The sequence below is a fragment of the Oncorhynchus clarkii genome, chromosome 23 (genome assembly GCF_045791955.1).
Source record: "Oncorhynchus clarkii lewisi isolate Uvic-CL-2024 chromosome 23, UVic_Ocla_1.0, whole genome shotgun sequence".
Taxonomy (NCBI): Eukaryota; Metazoa; Chordata; class Actinopteri; order Salmoniformes; family Salmonidae; genus Oncorhynchus; species Oncorhynchus clarkii.
The window spans coordinates 21,023,950-21,041,950 of NC_092169.1; the positions used below are offsets into that span (position 1 = coordinate 21,023,950).

Here is an 18,001-nt window from a genome sequence, read left to right on the forward strand (position 1 = left end):
CAAGGATCTCTTTGTGTATCTCTGGGCTCAACGGCACCTGTTTACGTAGATAGGTCTGGCTCCCCTATAAAACTGGGCCACATAGAGCTGAAGGACATCTGTGCTAATTTTGACTTCCTCATTGGAGTCCCTCTCTGCGCTCTTGTGAAGTCTGTGTAAGTTCATAGCTAATATCTTCCTCCTAAATCCTTGCTCTTGGTTTATATCACTCATAATACTTTAAGTGCTGACCATAAGACGCAGTGATGATAAAAACATGCATACAGCCTTAATATGCTAATGAGTCTTTGACCTGCACTGCGTTCCAAAGAGAAATGATGAGTGGGTCAGTGGCTAAATAAAGAAAATCAGGGAACTGGAAAAGGCCTCAGCAGAGAGAGGCTCAGGCTGGACTAATCTGTTCTACTTCTATTCTTAGAGTGTCGCAGCAGGCTAAAGAAATATGAGAGACCCACACAGGGAGAGCAACAGGCGCTGTTAATTTAGAGGGTCACTAGAGAGACCAGCACCCCCCAACGGGTTACTGGGTACCAGGGGTGATTTTAATAATAAAAATAATAATAAAAGAAAATGAGTGTGCAGAAAACAACATTTTTGTAATGTAACACATAATGTTCCCCTAATGTTTGAGTGTCCAGTTTTTCGTTAGTTAGGTGGAACATTCTATCTATGTTAGCAAAAACCTTCTAAGAACATTTGTAGCATGTTTTGGTGGTAAAGTTAGGAGAACATTGCCTTAATGTCAAACATAAATGATCTACAACGTGGTTACCATTTTCTAAGAATATACAACAGTAATGTCCTAAACACGTTTAAGGGACGTTGCAAGAACATGAGGTTGGCGGCGCCATAATTGGGGAGGACAGGCTTGTGGTAACAGCTGGAGCGGAATCAGTGGAATGGTATCAAATACATCAGTTTTCTGGGGGTTAGGAGAGCATTACATCAACGTCGCATCAAACATACACAGGACATGGTTGTCATGTTTTCACAATAGAAGATATTAATGTTCTAGACACGTTTCATAAAAACATTTCTTTGTATCAGTCCCAAATAAATATTCTTCCTCCCAAACAATTACAGTACACCTTGTTACTGTTTCCACAGCCATGAAGGACTTGAATGGTGAACTACTGATCCATTCACAGCTCTTTTTGCACGTTGGCAAGGTTAGGAATACTCACACACAGTGCTTTTAACTTGACATATTTGACACATGATTACATTCTGCATGTTCATTTATACAATCACTATTCTTCAATATGTGCCTAGGGGGGAGGGGTTAGGGTTTCTTCTAGACAGGGCCTAACTATACTGGCCCGATAAGCACATGACCTAAAGATGACTCTTTTTGGGACAGGTCATTGGTGCTGGTGGCCTGGGTTTGAGACCTGCTAGGGGAGTCACCCTACTCTTGCATTCTTAGTAATATATGTTTATATCATTATTTGGCAACAGTTACAACACACCTATCTTATCTAGAAAGATGGAAATCAGCAGTGGTGTGGATTCACGGATGCCAAAGAAAGCCAGGCTTCCCCAAAAATGTACCAATAAAAAATAAAAAAAGTTTTTCTTTTGTCTCTCTGTGTTTCATCATTTTCCTACAATTCACAAGAGATTGAATGTATCTCACAGGAAAAAGCAATACAGCGCCTCTCTGTCTTTCTATGTGTAAGACATCTATTTGATGTTGTCAGGTCCAAACGACTATGACCAAACAAGTTGCCGCCCATAGCATTGAAGGCAAGGGAAGCTGGCAAGCATCTGGCCTTCCTTGACAAAAGTATAAAAAATGTGCCAATCAGCGTTGAGCTCAACTGTGAAAAGTCCTGGCACACCAAAAACAATTGTCATGGGAAGCCATCTTGGATTTGGCATCACTCCTATCAAATACCATTGAGAGCATACATCGTTGACAGATATACTTGAATTGTTGCATCTCTGTTGTTGTCCTCCAGTGGCTAGCTTGTCACATATACATGTTTAGCAGATTATATTGTGGGTGTAGTGGAATGCTTGTGTTTCTAGCTCTAACAGTGCAGTAATTTCTAAGAAGTAATATCTAACAATTTCACGACAATACACACAATACACACAAGTCTAAAGTGAAGGAATGGAATTAAGAAAAATAAATATTTGGGCGAGCAATGTCAGAGCGGCATAGACTAAGATACTGTAGAATAGGATAGAATACAGTATATATATACAGTGGGGCAAAAAAGTATTTAGTCAGCCACCAATTGTGCAAGTTCTCCTACTTAAAAAGATGAGAGAGGCCTGTAATTTTCATCATAGGTACACTTCAACTATGACAGACAAAATGAGAAAAAAAATCCAGAAAATCACATTGTAGGATTTTTAATGAATTTATTTGCAAATTATGGTGGAAAATAAGTAGAGAGGAGGTTGGCATTGACATTTCTCTACAAGTAGGGTGAGTCAATATGTTTTTCTACTTGCACGAACACGCACGTACGTACACACACACACACACACACACACACACACACACACACACACACACACACACACACACACACACACACACACACACACACACACACACACACACACACACACACACAGAGAAATCAGAACCATGGACAGCCACATCATATTTAACTTATGTGGATTGGACTAAATTGTTTTTGGTATCTTTTATTTGCCACTGTATTAGACTAAGCAGAGGTGATTTGGTGATGTTGAAATGTTGAAGTTGAAATGGTGCTGGAATAGTGGAGGCAGCTCTTGTTTTCTTTGCGACTTGCGGTAACCAGTGTATTACTTACCTGCGAGTGTATGTATACATTATTTATTAAAGCCTTGTCTCATGCTAACGAAATTCGTGCTGTTGTCTAACTAATTTCCAATAGGCTATCAAGCTGAAAAAAATCTAAGAAAGATGGCAGCTGTATTACTGTCCCGTGTGCTCCCTCTACGGCCTCTAGGTCACCAGGCTACTCGTTTATGGCGCACACCTGTCACCAGCATTGCGTGCATTTGCGCATAATGACACTCACCTGGACTCCATCACCTCCTTGATTACCTGCCCTTTATATGTCACTCCCTTTGGTTTCTTCCCCAGTCGTCATTTTTTTTCTGTTTCTTGTCGGTGCGCTGTTTGTGTTTCTTGTTTTGTTTAGAACAGAACAGTTGAAACTGGAGCAGCAGCACAGTCAGGTGGACTGGGGACAGCAAGGAGTCATCATGTCAGGTATTCCTGGGGCATGGTCCTAGGGCTCAGGTCCTCCGAGAGAGAGAAAGAAAGAGAGAATTAGAGAGAGCATATGTGGGATGGCCAGTCCTCTTCTGGCTGTGCCGGGTGGAGATTATAACAGAACATGGCCAAGATGTTCAAATGTTCATAAATGACCAGCACGGTCGAATAATAATAAGGCAGAACAGTTGAAACTGGAGCAGCAGCACGGCCAGGTGGACTGGTGACAGCAAGGAGTCATCATGTCAGGTAGTCCTGGGGCATGGTCCTAGGGCTCAGGTCCTCCGAGAGAGAGAAAGAGAGAAGGAGAGAATTAGAGAACGCACACTTAGATTCACACAGGACACCGAATAGGACAGGAGAAGTACTCCAGATATAACAAACTGACCCTAGCCCCCCGACACATAAACTACTGCAGCATAAATACTGCATAAATATAGCAGAAACACATCAAACCTAATCAAGCTTCTGGAGGTTGTGCACAAAGGCATAAAGCTGGAAGCCAAAGTTCCATAAATGTGTGAAAGAGGAGACATCTATACACATTATTGTAATAAACAAAGATGCATAAATAATATTTCCAATTTCTAATGACATTTCCATATAAACAATCAAAATGTCTGATAAATGCAATTCAAAACATCAATAATGACATTAACATATACTGAACAAAAGTATAAACGCAACATTAAATCATTTCCACGATTTTACTGAGTTACAGTTAGCCTGCGGCTATGGAACCCTGACCTGTTCACCGGACGTGCTACCTGTCCCAGACCTGCTGTTTTCAACTCTCTTGAGACAGCAGGAGCGGTAGAGATACTCTCAATGATCGGCTATGAAAAGCCAACTGACATTTACTCCTGAGGTGCTGACTTGTTGCACCCTCGACAACTACTGTGATTATTATTATTTGACAATGCTGGTAATTTATGAACGTTTATGAACAGAACTTGGCCATATTATGTTATAATCTCCACCCGGCACAGTCAGAAGAGGACTGGCCACCCCTCATAGCCTGGTTCCTCTTAGGTTTCTTCCTAGGTTTTGGCCTTTCTAGGGAGTTTTTCCTAGCCACCGTGCTTCTACACCTGCATTGCTTGCTGTTTAGGGTTTTAGGCTGGGTTTCTGTACAGCACTTTGATATATCAGCTGATGTAAGAAGGGCTATATAAATACATTTGATTTGATTAGGACCTCATTTATGGATTTCACGACTGGGCAGGGGCGCAGCCATGGGTGGGCCTGGTAGGGCATAGGCCCAACCAGTCAGAATACTATTTTTTTCTTCCCTACAAAAAGGGCTTTATTACAGACATAAATAGTCCTCAGCGCCACGGTTGTGAGGCCAGTTGGATGTACTGCCAAATTCTTTAAAACAACTTATTGTTGTAGAGAAATTAACATTAAATTATCTGGCAACAGCTCTGTTGGAGATTCCTGCAGTCAGCATGCCAATTGCACGCTCCCTCAAAACTTGAGACATCTGTGGCATTGTGTTGTGTGACAAAAGTGCCCATTTTAGTGTGGCCTTTTATTGTCCCCAGCACAAGGTGCACCTGTGTAATGATCAGGCTATTTAATCAGCTTCTTGAAATGCCACACCTGTCAGGTGAATGGATTATCTTGGCAAAGGAGAAATGCTCACTAACAGTGATATAAACAAATTTGTGCACAACATTTGAGAGAAATAAGCTTTTTGTGCGTGTGGAACATTTTCTGGATCTTCTATTTCAGCTCATGACAAATGAGACCCACACTTTACATGATGCGTTTATATTTTTGTTCAGTATGTATTGCTAAGAATGTGAGAGTAGGGTGACTCCCCTAGCAGGTCTCAAACCCAGGCCACCAATTCCAAACACCCTAACCACTGCCCTAATAAGGATATCTGTAGGGAATGTGCTTATTGGGACAGTGTAGTTAGGCCCTGTCTAGAAGAAAACCTAACCCAATATTTCCCAAACTCGGTCCTAGGTACCCCAAGGGCTGCACGTTTTGGTTTTTGCCCTGGCATTACACAGCTGATTCAAATTATCAAAGCTTGATAATTAGATGATTATTTGAATCAGCTGTGTAGTGCTAGGGCAAAAAAACAAAATGTGCAGCCCTTGGGGTACCTAGGACCGAGTTTGGGAAACACTGCCCTAACCCCTCCTTCCTACAGTAGGCACTTGTGTAGATCTGAAACAACTCGATAGGTGTAAGCAATAGGGTGAATACACTTTGAAGTAAATCTCAGCTCTGTTAAAAGTACACTCAAGAAAATAGTTTATTGATCCTAGTGATTCAGGAGTGTCATTAAAACAGGTTGATATGCACCACCAAAATTAGACAACTATACGGAAAGCCCTTAAATTGTTGAAATAAGTAAATAAAATCAATGATGAGAGAATAGCCAGACTAACTGATACCTGGCATGGGCATGGTGGCGTAGCAGAAGGATCAGGATACCACGAACAAAGATGGTGTGACTGTAAATCATAGGTGAGGACATGTTGAAGAATGATTACTGTATAAATGAACATGCACAATGCAATTGTGTGTCAAATGCGTAAGTTTAAAAGACTGTATGTTAAAAACGATCCCTTGCCAACAGACAAAGAGCTATGAATGCATCAGTGGTTCATCAATCAGGGCATCGATTGGCTCGGCAACAGTGATGGGTAAAGACATTTCTTTTGGGACACATACAAGCTCTTGCAACGTTCCTGTGAAACATGAATATCTTGTGTTCTGAGAACATGACAACCATGTTCTGTGTAATGTATGTTTGGTGGGATGTTGATGGAGTATTCTCCTAACCCTCAGAAAAATGGACAAAGGATTGTTCTTGCAATATTCTCATGAAACACGCCTAGAACATTCATATTTTTTATTCTGAGAACATGGCAACCCTGTTATGTGTATGTTCAGTGGGACGTTGATGGGAGTATTCTCCTAACCCTCAGAAAACTGGACACATGAATGTTCTTGCAACGTTCCCAGTAAATGTCTCTATCACATTCATATCTTAAGTTCTGTGAGCATGGTAACCATGGTGTGGGTAAGTTCTATTTGACATTAAGGGAACCGTCTCTTGGGAACTTTCCTTGCACATCACGGGAACATTTCTGAGAGAACGTTAGTTAATATGACCTAATGAGACTGAAGGGAACATTCTCTAAAGTTGTGGGTAGAGACCAGGCTGGAGTGTGAAAGAGAGAGATTGTGTGGGGGTGGAGAGAGGTGTTTGTGAGTGTGTGCCACCTTGGGTTTGTATAAGTTTATGTTTTTCTTGGTTTTTCAGTTAAGAGAGCAAGACATGTTTGTTATTTCAGTACATGTCACTAGCTGTGCACAGTATCTCATCTGAAAGGAAAAATAACTAGCATGAAATGTTACTGTGTGTGTGTATGCCTCCGTTTCCATCCTTCCGTTTCCTCTTCTTTTGTCCCTTCCTCCCAACCAGCTCTCTCCACATTTAAATGTACATCTATGTTTTCTCAAGTCATGAAAAGCAAAGCTTTCGCTGTGTTTTTGACAATGTGGCTCTAGAAAGCCAGGCGGCTGCATTATTCTATTTGAACAAGTTATTCCCTCAGAGATACATTTGTGGGCAGAGGGATCCTCTGAAGTTTGTTAAAGAGGATTCGTGGGAGTGTGTTCTCAAAGCTCATAGGGCTGGAGACTACACAATCAGTAGTGTTCATGAAGATTTTATTCTGGTGTCACTCCAATGACTATCACTGGCACAGATTACCAAACTCAAACACAAAATCCACCACAAAGACACAGACACAACGCCATTTAATGACCAGTCAGACATGGACATCATGGGTACTACCTATCTGAACATGCGTGTAGTGAGAATTTTAATACCCTCCTTACGTTTGATGATACCATTAAATGAAGCACAAGACTGCTGTTTATGGGAACTCAAGCCTTTTGAAATGTAACTCACGACGTGGAACAATTATCGAATCATAAAGATGTAAGAGGATCTGAAGACTGCTGAATGTTTAATGAGTGTCACGCTCACAGCATGCATCCAGATCCAACCAAACCCTGATCCTGATGCCTGGATAACCCTTCACTGTAGTGGCAAAAACTACAATCTGCTACTTGCAGAAAGGTTTGAATAACACCTATGTATTTGCTCACGTTATACAGTAAAATATACAGAGTAGACCCATGGAATATGCTGTTAACGTGTCAGTTCCTTATTTTGCAAGTAAAATGGAATTCCACAATTCTTGTACAAAGCATCTGTACAATCATATTATTTGTTACCCTCTTTGGCAGGGCTGTTCCCAAATAACCTTAGGTATTTGAGGGTTTTAAAAATAAAACATATCTCTATAACATTGTTGCTATATTTGCTAATTAATCAGGAAAAGAGCTAGGGATGATGTACAATGATTATGGATACAGCCATTTGTGAACATAAGACATATCGGCGTGCCACTAAACACTAAAACAATCCGAATGTGCTAAACTACTGACACTGAACCAGTGCAGGCGAGCCATGATACTAACACAGTACTAACACTCAAACAGAGTGCCCCAAAACACTGACATACGACACAGACCATGGGCTCTTCATGTGTAAACATCATACAAAGGCGTCATTAAACAGTCCACTCCAAAGCAAAACACCTGCTGACACAATGTCTCCAAATAAGATTGATATTCCCCCTTCCCCCCCGTCCCACCCCTCCATAACAGAACTTCCATTTCAATTCTATACACCTTTACATATTATCACATTACAGTGTGATTTAAAATTCATATTGACACATTGTTCCACTGAAGTAACGACTGAGTTTTTGCTGCTCAACAGAATGTGCCGAGCATAAAAGCAGCGCTGTCAACCCATAAATATGGCGACCATCTTAGATATTCTTCCACAGCATGGGCATAATAGATGTCCTCTATCCAGTCTTCAAACACAACGCAAAAATGAACAAGTCATCTTATTCTGTCCACAACAAGTATTTTCAGGGGTCACCTGTTAAGGTACCATGCTCAGCCCCAATGGATGCCGGGAAGAGACAGGGTGTCATCTCTCAGTTCTTAGTTCTGATTGGCTCTCTCTATACAGAGAAAACAAAAAACGAAGAGGACAAAAAATACTCCAAAATAAGAGGTGCAAGATAAAAAACCTCTTCAGCAATCTCCAGTGTTTCACACATCTGTGTTTCAGTAGTCTTCTCCTCTTCAAGAGGAGCCAGTCAGTCTGGATGAGGGCCCTCTTTATCAGTGTCTTGTCAGCTTAGTAGTCTGTCCCTCCCAGTACCATCGCTTCTCCTTCTCTCCATCTCCATCTCTCCCTCTCCTGCTGGTGCACTGGTCTTTAGAGGTGAGAGGACGTGGAGAAGCACAGCTTCAGGGTGTAGGGGTTAGAGCCATCTGGAAAAGGTCAGACACACGAGGTTACACACATACTACACACAAACTCACACATATCTCCGCACATAAACAAACACACATGATCATATGGCATGCCCACACACATGCACACTCTGTTGGGGACATTGGCAGGGAGAGTTCTGAAGACGGGAGCGTTAAGTCCGGTCTGGGAAGAGAAAAGGTGTGCAGCAGATGGTGCAGACTCCTGTCCTAGTGTGCTCCCTCTATCTCACTTCAAGCACACACACACACAAGCACACACACACATCTAATCTCCCTCTCTGACAGCGACTGATTCCACAGGGCCAGGCTGAAACACCTGTGGTGCCAACCAACACAGACAGGAGAAATAATGTAAAAAAGAACCACCTGCTGCTAGAACAGACAGCATTGACAGCTTTCTCCCCTTTGGATTTTATAACATGTCCCTCATGCTATTTCACCCAGGAAAAATATATTTATTATTTTCAGGTCTTCATGTAAGTTTGGTCTAAATCCAATTTTATGGGCATTTCTCCGACTGTATGTGGCACTATCAGTTCTCATGCTGAGAGTGACTACTAACGGTTGAGTGTTTGGTGCTAGTATGCGGTCACTGTTGAGGAAAGCAAGGCCATCTTGGTCACTTACTTGGTATTCTGATCTGGTAGTGGTTTAGGACGGTCAAGACCTCGACAGCGTGTGTCTTGGAGTCAAACTCTAACAAGCCAGAAATGGTTTTGGAGGAGGCTGACAAGAAGAGAGGAGAAAAGGACAACTTAAGTATGACGGTACACTTATCTCCTTCAACAGCCGAACACACACAAATAGAAAAAGTAAAAAAAGCCCAAACTTACGCTTTGCATCAAACATCTTGAACTTGGTGAAACCTGGCACATCATGCTCTGAGCATAACTGTAAAAAAAAAAAAAAAGAACAGCTGAGATAAAGGTTGTTGCGAGACAATACTTCTGTTTTAACCACAACCACATGGTGGAGCTCTTTAGTCTCAGTCAAACTACAAACATATTTGACAGTGAGTGACAGGCAGAACCATCAGCGGTCGTCTTCTTCTATGCAAGCTATTTTAATTGTGCAGCAAAAGAGTAGCAGGCTAATTTCACCTCTTAGCCCTATTGACAAAATATTAGATATGCACCCTCATCCCAACCACCTATCCAAGATCCAGCTGGGCCTCTGAAATGTAGGGGGAGGGGCTTGTAATAGTTCAGCACACAGGATGAGTCCATGCTAAACCTTACCCCATACGGACCTCAGAAACCCTTCCCAATACCCTACCCTGCCATCCCAGCCATACCCTCAGCAGCTGCTTTCAGATGCCAGTACAAAGGATGGACTTCTGGGAGTTAATCGTTACCTTACTCCCTACATCCCGTCCCCTAGCCTTGACCTTCAACCCCTCTGTTCAGGCCTCTGCTCACACCCTCTCCACCAAAAAACCTTATCACAGCCCTACCCTCAGCAGCTGGTCCTCTGAGATGCAGGGGGGGACGTTGTAGTAGTGCAACACACAGGAGGGTGGCTGGATGATGTTCTTGGAGGCCTGGCCTTGGCTGGTGAAGCGGTTGTTCCTGGTCATGGCAAAGTCCTTATAGCTGCTGCTGCCGTCCTCCAGCTCAAACACCTGACTGGGAATGACCGCATGCTGCTTGGACACACTGGAGAGGGGGAGAGAGAGAGAGAGAGAAAAAGGAGGAAGAGAGAAATGGAGAGGGAGGGAGTTGAAGTCCAGGTCCAAAAAGCTCCTTAACAACTTCTACCCCCAAGCCATAAGACTACTGAACAATTCATCAAATGGTCACGCAGACTATTTACATTGTTTTTACAATGCTGCTACTCTCTGTTTATTATCTATGCATCGTCACTTGACCCCTACCTACATGTAAAAATTACCTCGACTAACCTGTACCCCCGCACACTGATTCTGTACCGGTAATTAGATTTGATAACAGAGAAAGAGTAATAAGATACTAGTAGGCAATAATATTAATTACGTGGTTGAATACTGCAGGTCCTAAGCTTCCCTGTAATGTACTAACAAGGACACTCACCAGACGTTGAGCCTCTTGCCAAACACCTTGATGCTGTTGAGGTGAGTGATTGCCCTGTCCACTGCATACTCATCCCCCATCTCTACTAGGGCAGTGCCTGGGACACTCTTCATGAACTTCACCTGCCACACACACAGTTTCAAACATTGTGTGCATAGCAATCCTCAAATAGATTCACGCACCTTCAGCTACACCTACTTCAAACATAAATACTTCAAACAGAATAACACCCCCCTCTCCCCCCAAAAAATATAAAATAAATGTTCATTCACAGACAAACTACCACAACACACACATGGATGCCCTTAAGTTCTTCCTCAGGTGGGTCCCCCTGCTGACCTTTTCAATGTTGCCATAGAGACAGAAGAGGTTGAAGATGCGGGTGCAGTTCATCTTGGCGGGGTGCAGGCCGCTCACCATGGCGACAGAGCTGGAGCCGTGGTTGTAGGAGGAACTCTGGGGCAGGGGGTAGGCCACCACCTCTGGGATGTCGTGGGAGCTCAGCTTGTACCTGCTGTTCCCTGGGAGAGGCAACAGGGGGCAGTGTGACCCTGGAATACATAACAAAAGGGGAAAGGAGGAGCAGGGGTTATAACTTTCACTTCCACCTGGGTTGTGCTCAGCAGGCACGAAACGGGAGAAAGCATTTTGAAATGAAGGAGATCAGCTACTACTTTATTGTCCTGTTCGGTCATCATGAACACAACCCTGATGGTGAAAGGAGTGTGGAGGTGTGTTTTATTTTTCTCTACTAGCCTCTTGGGAGGTCTCTACTCCTCTCACCTTCAGATAGGGTTGAGAATCTACACCCTCCATCTGAGCAGAAGGGGTGTGTGGGAAGTGTGGACAGAGTGTGGATAGTGTGGATAATGTGGCAGTCCGGGTGTGGTAACTCGTACGTCTAAAGTTTAGTAATGATGTTAGGTACAGTGGGACTTTTTGTAAAAGGGCTTTTTAAATGAAAACATAGCTATGTATCAACCTGCGTGACATCAAAGGGGGATATGGTTGGCACACTGAGTAATAGGGTAGTGTTTTGGTGCTGGGGTTAGGAGGGGGGACCTTACCGTATCCGTTGTCTCCGTAAGAGGACGGGTGCTCCCCTAGTATGGCCTGTCTCTGTCTGCCCTTCCCACGCTCTGAAACATCAACACATTGACAGCATAGGGAGAGAGTATGAGGAAAATGACTCTGGGCTACACATTCAAATAGGAGCTATTCAAATAGACATGCTGATAAAAAGGTCATTGGAGGTAAATAAGCCAAATATAATTAGAGAAGCGACAGAAGACCTGTGACATTACAGGTGAGTCTGAATACACTGGTGATACCCCAAGTCTGTTGACATTTAACATTCATTTACATAGTAACAGTACTATAGCCATTAGGCAACATATGGAAACAATGCTATTGATTAACACATGTTAGAATATAAATCCTGGTAATACTGTGCATTAGAAGGACTTCAATGCATCCACAGTTGTACCTTTACCATGCATTAGTACTATGTTGTACTATTTGAACAGTAGTACTATGTTGTACTATTTGAACAGTAGTACTATGTTGTACTATTACATACAGAGAGAAGGAGACACCAAGACACGTAGGCCTAAAGTAGGTCTACTGTTAACCACAATGGCAATTTACTTTACTAAATACAGTTGACATCCTTCAGCAATCTATAGACAAGGAACAGTGGAGAGAAGATTCAAAAATAGAAAGAAAAAACAAAGGGCACATTTTAAACAGGGGGGAAACGTTGTTACATTTTTATACAAAGATTGGTGGAGGAAAAGTACCTGAATTACATCACTAGGGTGAACAGTCAGCAACCCCTCTCACTGAGGTCTTGGCTTTACTGGCACAGGCTGTCTCTTTCAGGACAAGTGAAACAACATCAACCTGTGTTGCATCATCAGATAGTCAGTTCACAACTGGCACAGAATCACAGAGAGATACATGGAGGCACAGGATGGACAAAGAGCAGCTGCAGTTCCATCTCCCACAAGAGCAGTCCCAACTGAGCCCTAATTAGAAGACTAACAATACAGATGAAAAGATCAAAGAAACCTACTAGGCACAGAGGTCAATTCAGCATCTTTTCCACGTTGGTTCAAATGACGTTGATTCAACCAGTGTGTGCCCAGTGGGAACCTTCCATGTTCCATGAATCAGAGCTCCTGTTTTTCTACGTGGAAACGCAGATAATATCACTCCAATTATTCAGTTCAATAAGTTTACCTCTACAACTGAAAAGCCCCTCTATAACTTACAAGTAACCAGATCTCCTTTATTAGTCAGTAATGCTCCACTATAGCTTACAGGAACCCATCTATGTAACTATTGCAGCCAGGTCAGCTCTGTGGTTGGGGGGTTGGGAGATGCCGTGTGGTATCCACAACAGTCCCCCCAGGCCAAGTCACAAGACACTCTACTGAAATGCTACATGGGTGTAAAATGATAAGGGGGATTATTAAGAGAGAGAGCTTTCATCAGATAGTCAAAGTGACCTTCACTCACAGATTAGGGGTGTACAGCAGGGTTCACCGCCCTGTTTGCTGTGCCAGCGGAACTCATCATTACCCCCCCCCCCCCATCTCACCCTATGCCTCCCTCCACAATCAGGCCTCAAACAGCATCTATTATTATACCCTGAGATCCACCCCCACCCCCCATGCCTCACAAAAACCCTCTCTCCTCTGGTCGTCCTCTGGGGGGGAGAAGAAGGGAAAACTATCCATCATTAACAACATCCTCGGAGAGACTGCAGTCTCATGCTGTGCACTCAACCTTTATTTATCCAGGTAAAGTTACCAGAGAACAGATTTGCTTTGGCAATCATAATTCCCTGGCCAACTGGTGCACTGAGCATGATTAGAGAATTAAAGCGCTGCTTCTCTTCTTGGCTGACTATTCTCCCGTTTTTTACGGAATGATTCGTTAGAATTTCAGTTGAAATTGCTAGTTATTTACCCCACCCAAGTCGACTGCTATTTCCCCCAAAGGGGCCAGGGGATGAGAGTCACAGCAAAGTCTCCTTGCAGAGGACTGCTAGCTAAAAAGGCAGCTAATCTTCGCCGTGGGCAACAGCAATATGAACCCTGCTTTGGCTAAGGCAACTCACAGGGGACGTGATGTCACAGACAGCCTCTCTGGCTGGTCCCCATGGGATGTGAACCAGACACCATGTTGTTGCACGTAGAGCATCGAACTCTAACGTGTTGTAACACCACGTTGACACCTGTTCCTAAATGCCAGGGATATAGATTCTCTATAAGGAAAGGTGCTACAGACCAGATCACACAGTATATACTGTACGCGTGGGATACTTCATTATACAGCAGCTGATAGAACCATGACTTATACTTATGCTGATATACAATCCAATACCCAGTATAATAAAAGTGTGAGGGTGATTTAAAGTGAATCAAATATAAGTTCCTCTCAGGTAAGCGGAGAGCGGCATGGTACTGAAGCAGTCATTCCCGAGGCGAGGTGAGAGACGTCCACAGAGGACGCTGGAGGAAAACATTTGAGTGTCCTAAGAACGGCGCCACAGCAGGAGGCTAACTCACTCTCACAGGGCTTTCAAATGAGTTAGCATCTCGCCTGACTTCTCATTTAGCCATGTAGTAAAGGGTGATATTCATCATAGGGTGAACCCCCTCAGCAGTCGACTGTGTCCCCTGGTTAATTTGAGGAGATGGATGCACTAGGAGAAAAGGGGCTGACTTTCACAGGGCAATGCCTTTCAGATAGCGATATAAAGGTTGGGTCTCTGATAGAGGGCCTCTAAGGAACTGTGACTCTCTTCATCCACACGATGTACCCCCATTAACAGTGCATTCAAGAATAGACATTCAATGTTCAGGATTTAATCTAAGCAGTTCTCTTCTACTACAGTAGGCATTTCAACACATTGACACTGACAGAAATGCTATAATATCAAGTAGTTTACAGTAGAAGATAGTGTCACCTTGGTGTTTAAGTAGATTACAGAGCAGAGATGTTTTGCTTATTGTCTGACTTAAGACAAACGCCTAGAAGACAAAGAGAGAAATACACTCTTATGTTCACATGTCCAGACTAGAGATAGTATAGACTAATACATCGATATTTCTACTACTGATTATTTGGTGAGAGAATATAAAGGGTTTTAACCAGTCAGATAACTGACTGAATATGATCAGGACGCAAGCAAGAGAAGGAAATTGGTCCAGTCTAAAAAGTCTAAAAGCAGCCAGTCCTCCAGCCATGAGGTGGCACTGGCGGGTTGTCCTGGGCGTGTTGATGTTGAGGTTGCATGAGGTCAGGATGAATGAGTAGTCTCGCTTCCTCTCTCTTGAGGTTTGGGTGAAGATGGATGCATGTTGCTGTGCAGGGTCAGCCTGTCGTCCATCCCTCTTTTTTCCTCTCTCTCCCTCTATTCCCATGGGCGGCAGGTGCAGGCTTGTGAGAGACGGATGTGAGAGTGTGTTGCTTGGAGAAGGACGCGCAGTGGGTCGGTCTTGTGTTGGCTTGGTTGACTGCAGGTCTGTGGTCCATACTGGTCCTTAACCACCTCACAATAGGGGGCGCTACAGTCACAATGATGACTTCACATAGACGGGGTGGGATGGGGGGAGGGTGGTAAAGAGGGGTAGCCAACAACAGGCCATTTCTCTGCACTTTTTTCAAACGGCATCTTTGCTACTATAACATTCCTCATGCAATGATACAACCACAGTGCTCTCCTCAGCCTCTGACTCAGTATCTGGCTGTCTCAAGTTAGCATATTTAGCACAGGATAATGAGAAGTATCACAACTTCTCTGTCTCATTTCAGCTGACGCAGACTAAACTCAGGACAAACAGTCCAGTTCTCTCTCTCTCTCTCAGCTCAGAGTGTATCTATCTACAGCTTGTGAGGAATGAGAAGAGAAACAGCCACACTTCTTTGATATCCTTACCTCTCCTGCTATTCTGTTTGCAGCCTGGGCAGATTTCAGATAAAGGGCAAGGAAAACCTGACTCTGCCCTGCAGGCTGCCCATGGACACTCTGACACAATGGCAGCCCTATATGGCAGCCCATAGCCCTAACTCAGCAGCTTCTACACAATGAGATCACTCCATAGCCTACATACACAGAACAAGGAGCAGAATCTTACCTCTTCGAACCAGGTAAGGCTTTGTGTAGTCCCAGCTCTCGTTGTCATTTCTGATCACATTCAAGCGAGTTGGCTGTAGGAGGGAAACAACAGATATGTTGTTGCATGCTGAGGCTGATCATCAGGAAGTGTTCCAGCGTTTTAAAGAAAATCTATTTGCTAAGCGTTATGTATGTGATTGTGTGTGGTGAATACAGACTTACCCTTGCATATTCGATTTTTAAGGTGCAGCAGCCAGCATAGATGTCAGCTCCATTGAGAGCAGCCTTAGCTTTCTGAGCACACTCGATGGACTCAAATGTTAGGGGGGGCAGTTAAGGACAACAGCAACACAACCAAATAATCTCAAGCCTCAATCTACAATTACAAGTCCCCACATAGAAGATATAAAACCTCTAAAACCACCAACAAAAACAAATCTACGCTGGTTGAATAATTTGACCTGTGGATACCTTTTTTATGGTTACACCCTCCACACTCACACTCTAACAGGCAGCCAGGCAGCCAGGCAGCCAGCCAGCCAGCCAGCCAGCCAACCAGCTAGACAGAAAGGATATTCCACCATGGCCTGGATGCCGTTGCGTTTGAAGATGACGATGCGCATCACACTGCCTATGGGGTTGCACACTGTGTAGAGAACATCCTTGGAGACAAGAGACGGAGACACACGGAAGGCTTTAGTCAGCTCTCACCAAGGCTGCAGCTGGAAGATACATGTTCCAATTAAAACGGCACTTCTCCCTGACACCTACAACACCGGAGACAATACACCAGGCGGTGACAAATTTGTTCACAATATTTGAGAGGTTCCTGTGTGAAATTGGTGGAATAATGAGAACCAGTGTTTATGTGAGACTTCATCAAGTAGGAACATCTGTGTGTCCTTCGAGTAGAGAGGATGCAGCCTGGATGCAGGAACCTAAACTCAGCAAAAAAAGAAACGTCCTATCACTGTCAAATTTGTTTATTTTCAGCAAACTTAACATGTGTAAATATTTGTATGAACATAACAAGATTCAACAACTGAGACATAAACTGAACAAGTTCCACAGACATGCGACTAACAGAAATGGAATAATGTGTCCCTGAACAAAGGGGGGGGGTCAAAATCGAAAGCAACAGTCAGTATCTGGTGTGGCCACCACCTGCATCTCCTCCTCATGGACTGCACCTGATTTGCCAGTTCTTGCTGTGAGATGTTACCCCACTCTTCCACCAAGGCACCTGCAACTTCCTGGACATTTCTGGGGGGAATGGCCCTAGTCCTCACCCTCCGATCCAACAGGTCCCAGACGTGCTCAATGGGATTGAGATCCAGGCACTTCGCTGGCCATGGCAGAACACTGACATTCCTGTCTTGCAGGAAATCACGCACAGAATGAGCAGTATGGCTGATGGCATTGTCAAGCTGGAGGGTCATGTCAGGGTGAGCCTGCAGGAAGGGTACCACATGAGGGAGGAGGATCTCTTCCCTGTAACGCACAGCGTTGAGATTGCCTGCAATGACAACAAGCTCAGTCCGATGATGCTGTGACACACCGCCCCAGACCATGACGGACCCTCCAGAGTACAGGCCTCGGTGTAACGCTAATTCCTTCGACGATAAACGCAAATTCGACCATCACCCCATGTGAGACAAAACCTCAACTCGTTAGTGAAGAGCACTTTTTGCCAGTCCTGTCTGGTCCAGCGACGGTGGGTTTGTGCCCATAGGCGACGTTGTTGCCGGTGATGTCTGGTGAGGACCTGCCTCACAACAGGCCTACAAGCCCTCAGTCCAGCCTTTCTCAGCCTATTGCGGACAGTCTGAGCACTGATGGATGGATTGTGCGTTCCTGGTGTAACATTAAAGAATAATAGTGAAGACATCAAAACTTTGAAATAACAGATATGGAATCATGTAGTAACCAAAAAAGTGTTAAAGAAATCTAAATATATTTTATATTTGAGTAGTAGCCGCCCTTTCCCTTGATGACAGCTTTGCACACTCTTGACATTCTCTCAACCAGCTTCACCTGGAATGCATTTCAATTAACAGGTGTGGATTGAACTTTGACATTTTCTTCAAGTGCAGTCGCAAAAATCATCAAGCGCTATGATGAAACTGTCTCTCATGAGGACCGCCACGGGAAAGGAAGACCCAGAGTTACCTCTGCTGCAGAGGATAAGTTCATTAGAGTTACCAGCCTCAG

At 43.8% G+C, this 18,001-nt stretch overlaps 1 protein-coding gene across 1 annotated transcript in view; it reads right to left on the minus strand.

Moving 5' to 3' along the window:
- Positions 1-6,992: 6,992 nt before the first annotated feature.
- Positions 6,993-18,001, minus strand: part of LOC139381566 (heterogeneous nuclear ribonucleoprotein L-like) — a 56,568-nt gene continuing 45,559 nt past the window's right edge. Inside the window, exons 4-13 of the mRNA XM_071125201.1 lie at positions 16,367-16,452; positions 16,013-16,109; positions 15,810-15,882; positions 11,730-11,801; positions 11,002-11,213; positions 10,663-10,784; positions 10,068-10,269; positions 9,448-9,505; positions 9,242-9,340; positions 6,993-8,611 (exon numbers count right to left, since the gene is read on the minus strand). Of these exons, the coding sequence (XP_070981302.1) occupies positions 8,556-8,611; positions 9,242-9,340; positions 9,448-9,505; positions 10,068-10,269; positions 10,663-10,784; positions 11,002-11,213; positions 11,730-11,801; positions 15,810-15,882; positions 16,013-16,109; positions 16,367-16,452 (1,077 nt within the window). The 3' untranslated portion in view covers positions 6,993-8,555. The remainder of the gene's footprint in view (positions 8,612-9,241; positions 9,341-9,447; positions 9,506-10,067; positions 10,270-10,662; positions 10,785-11,001; positions 11,214-11,729; positions 11,802-15,809; positions 15,883-16,012; positions 16,110-16,366; positions 16,453-18,001) is intronic.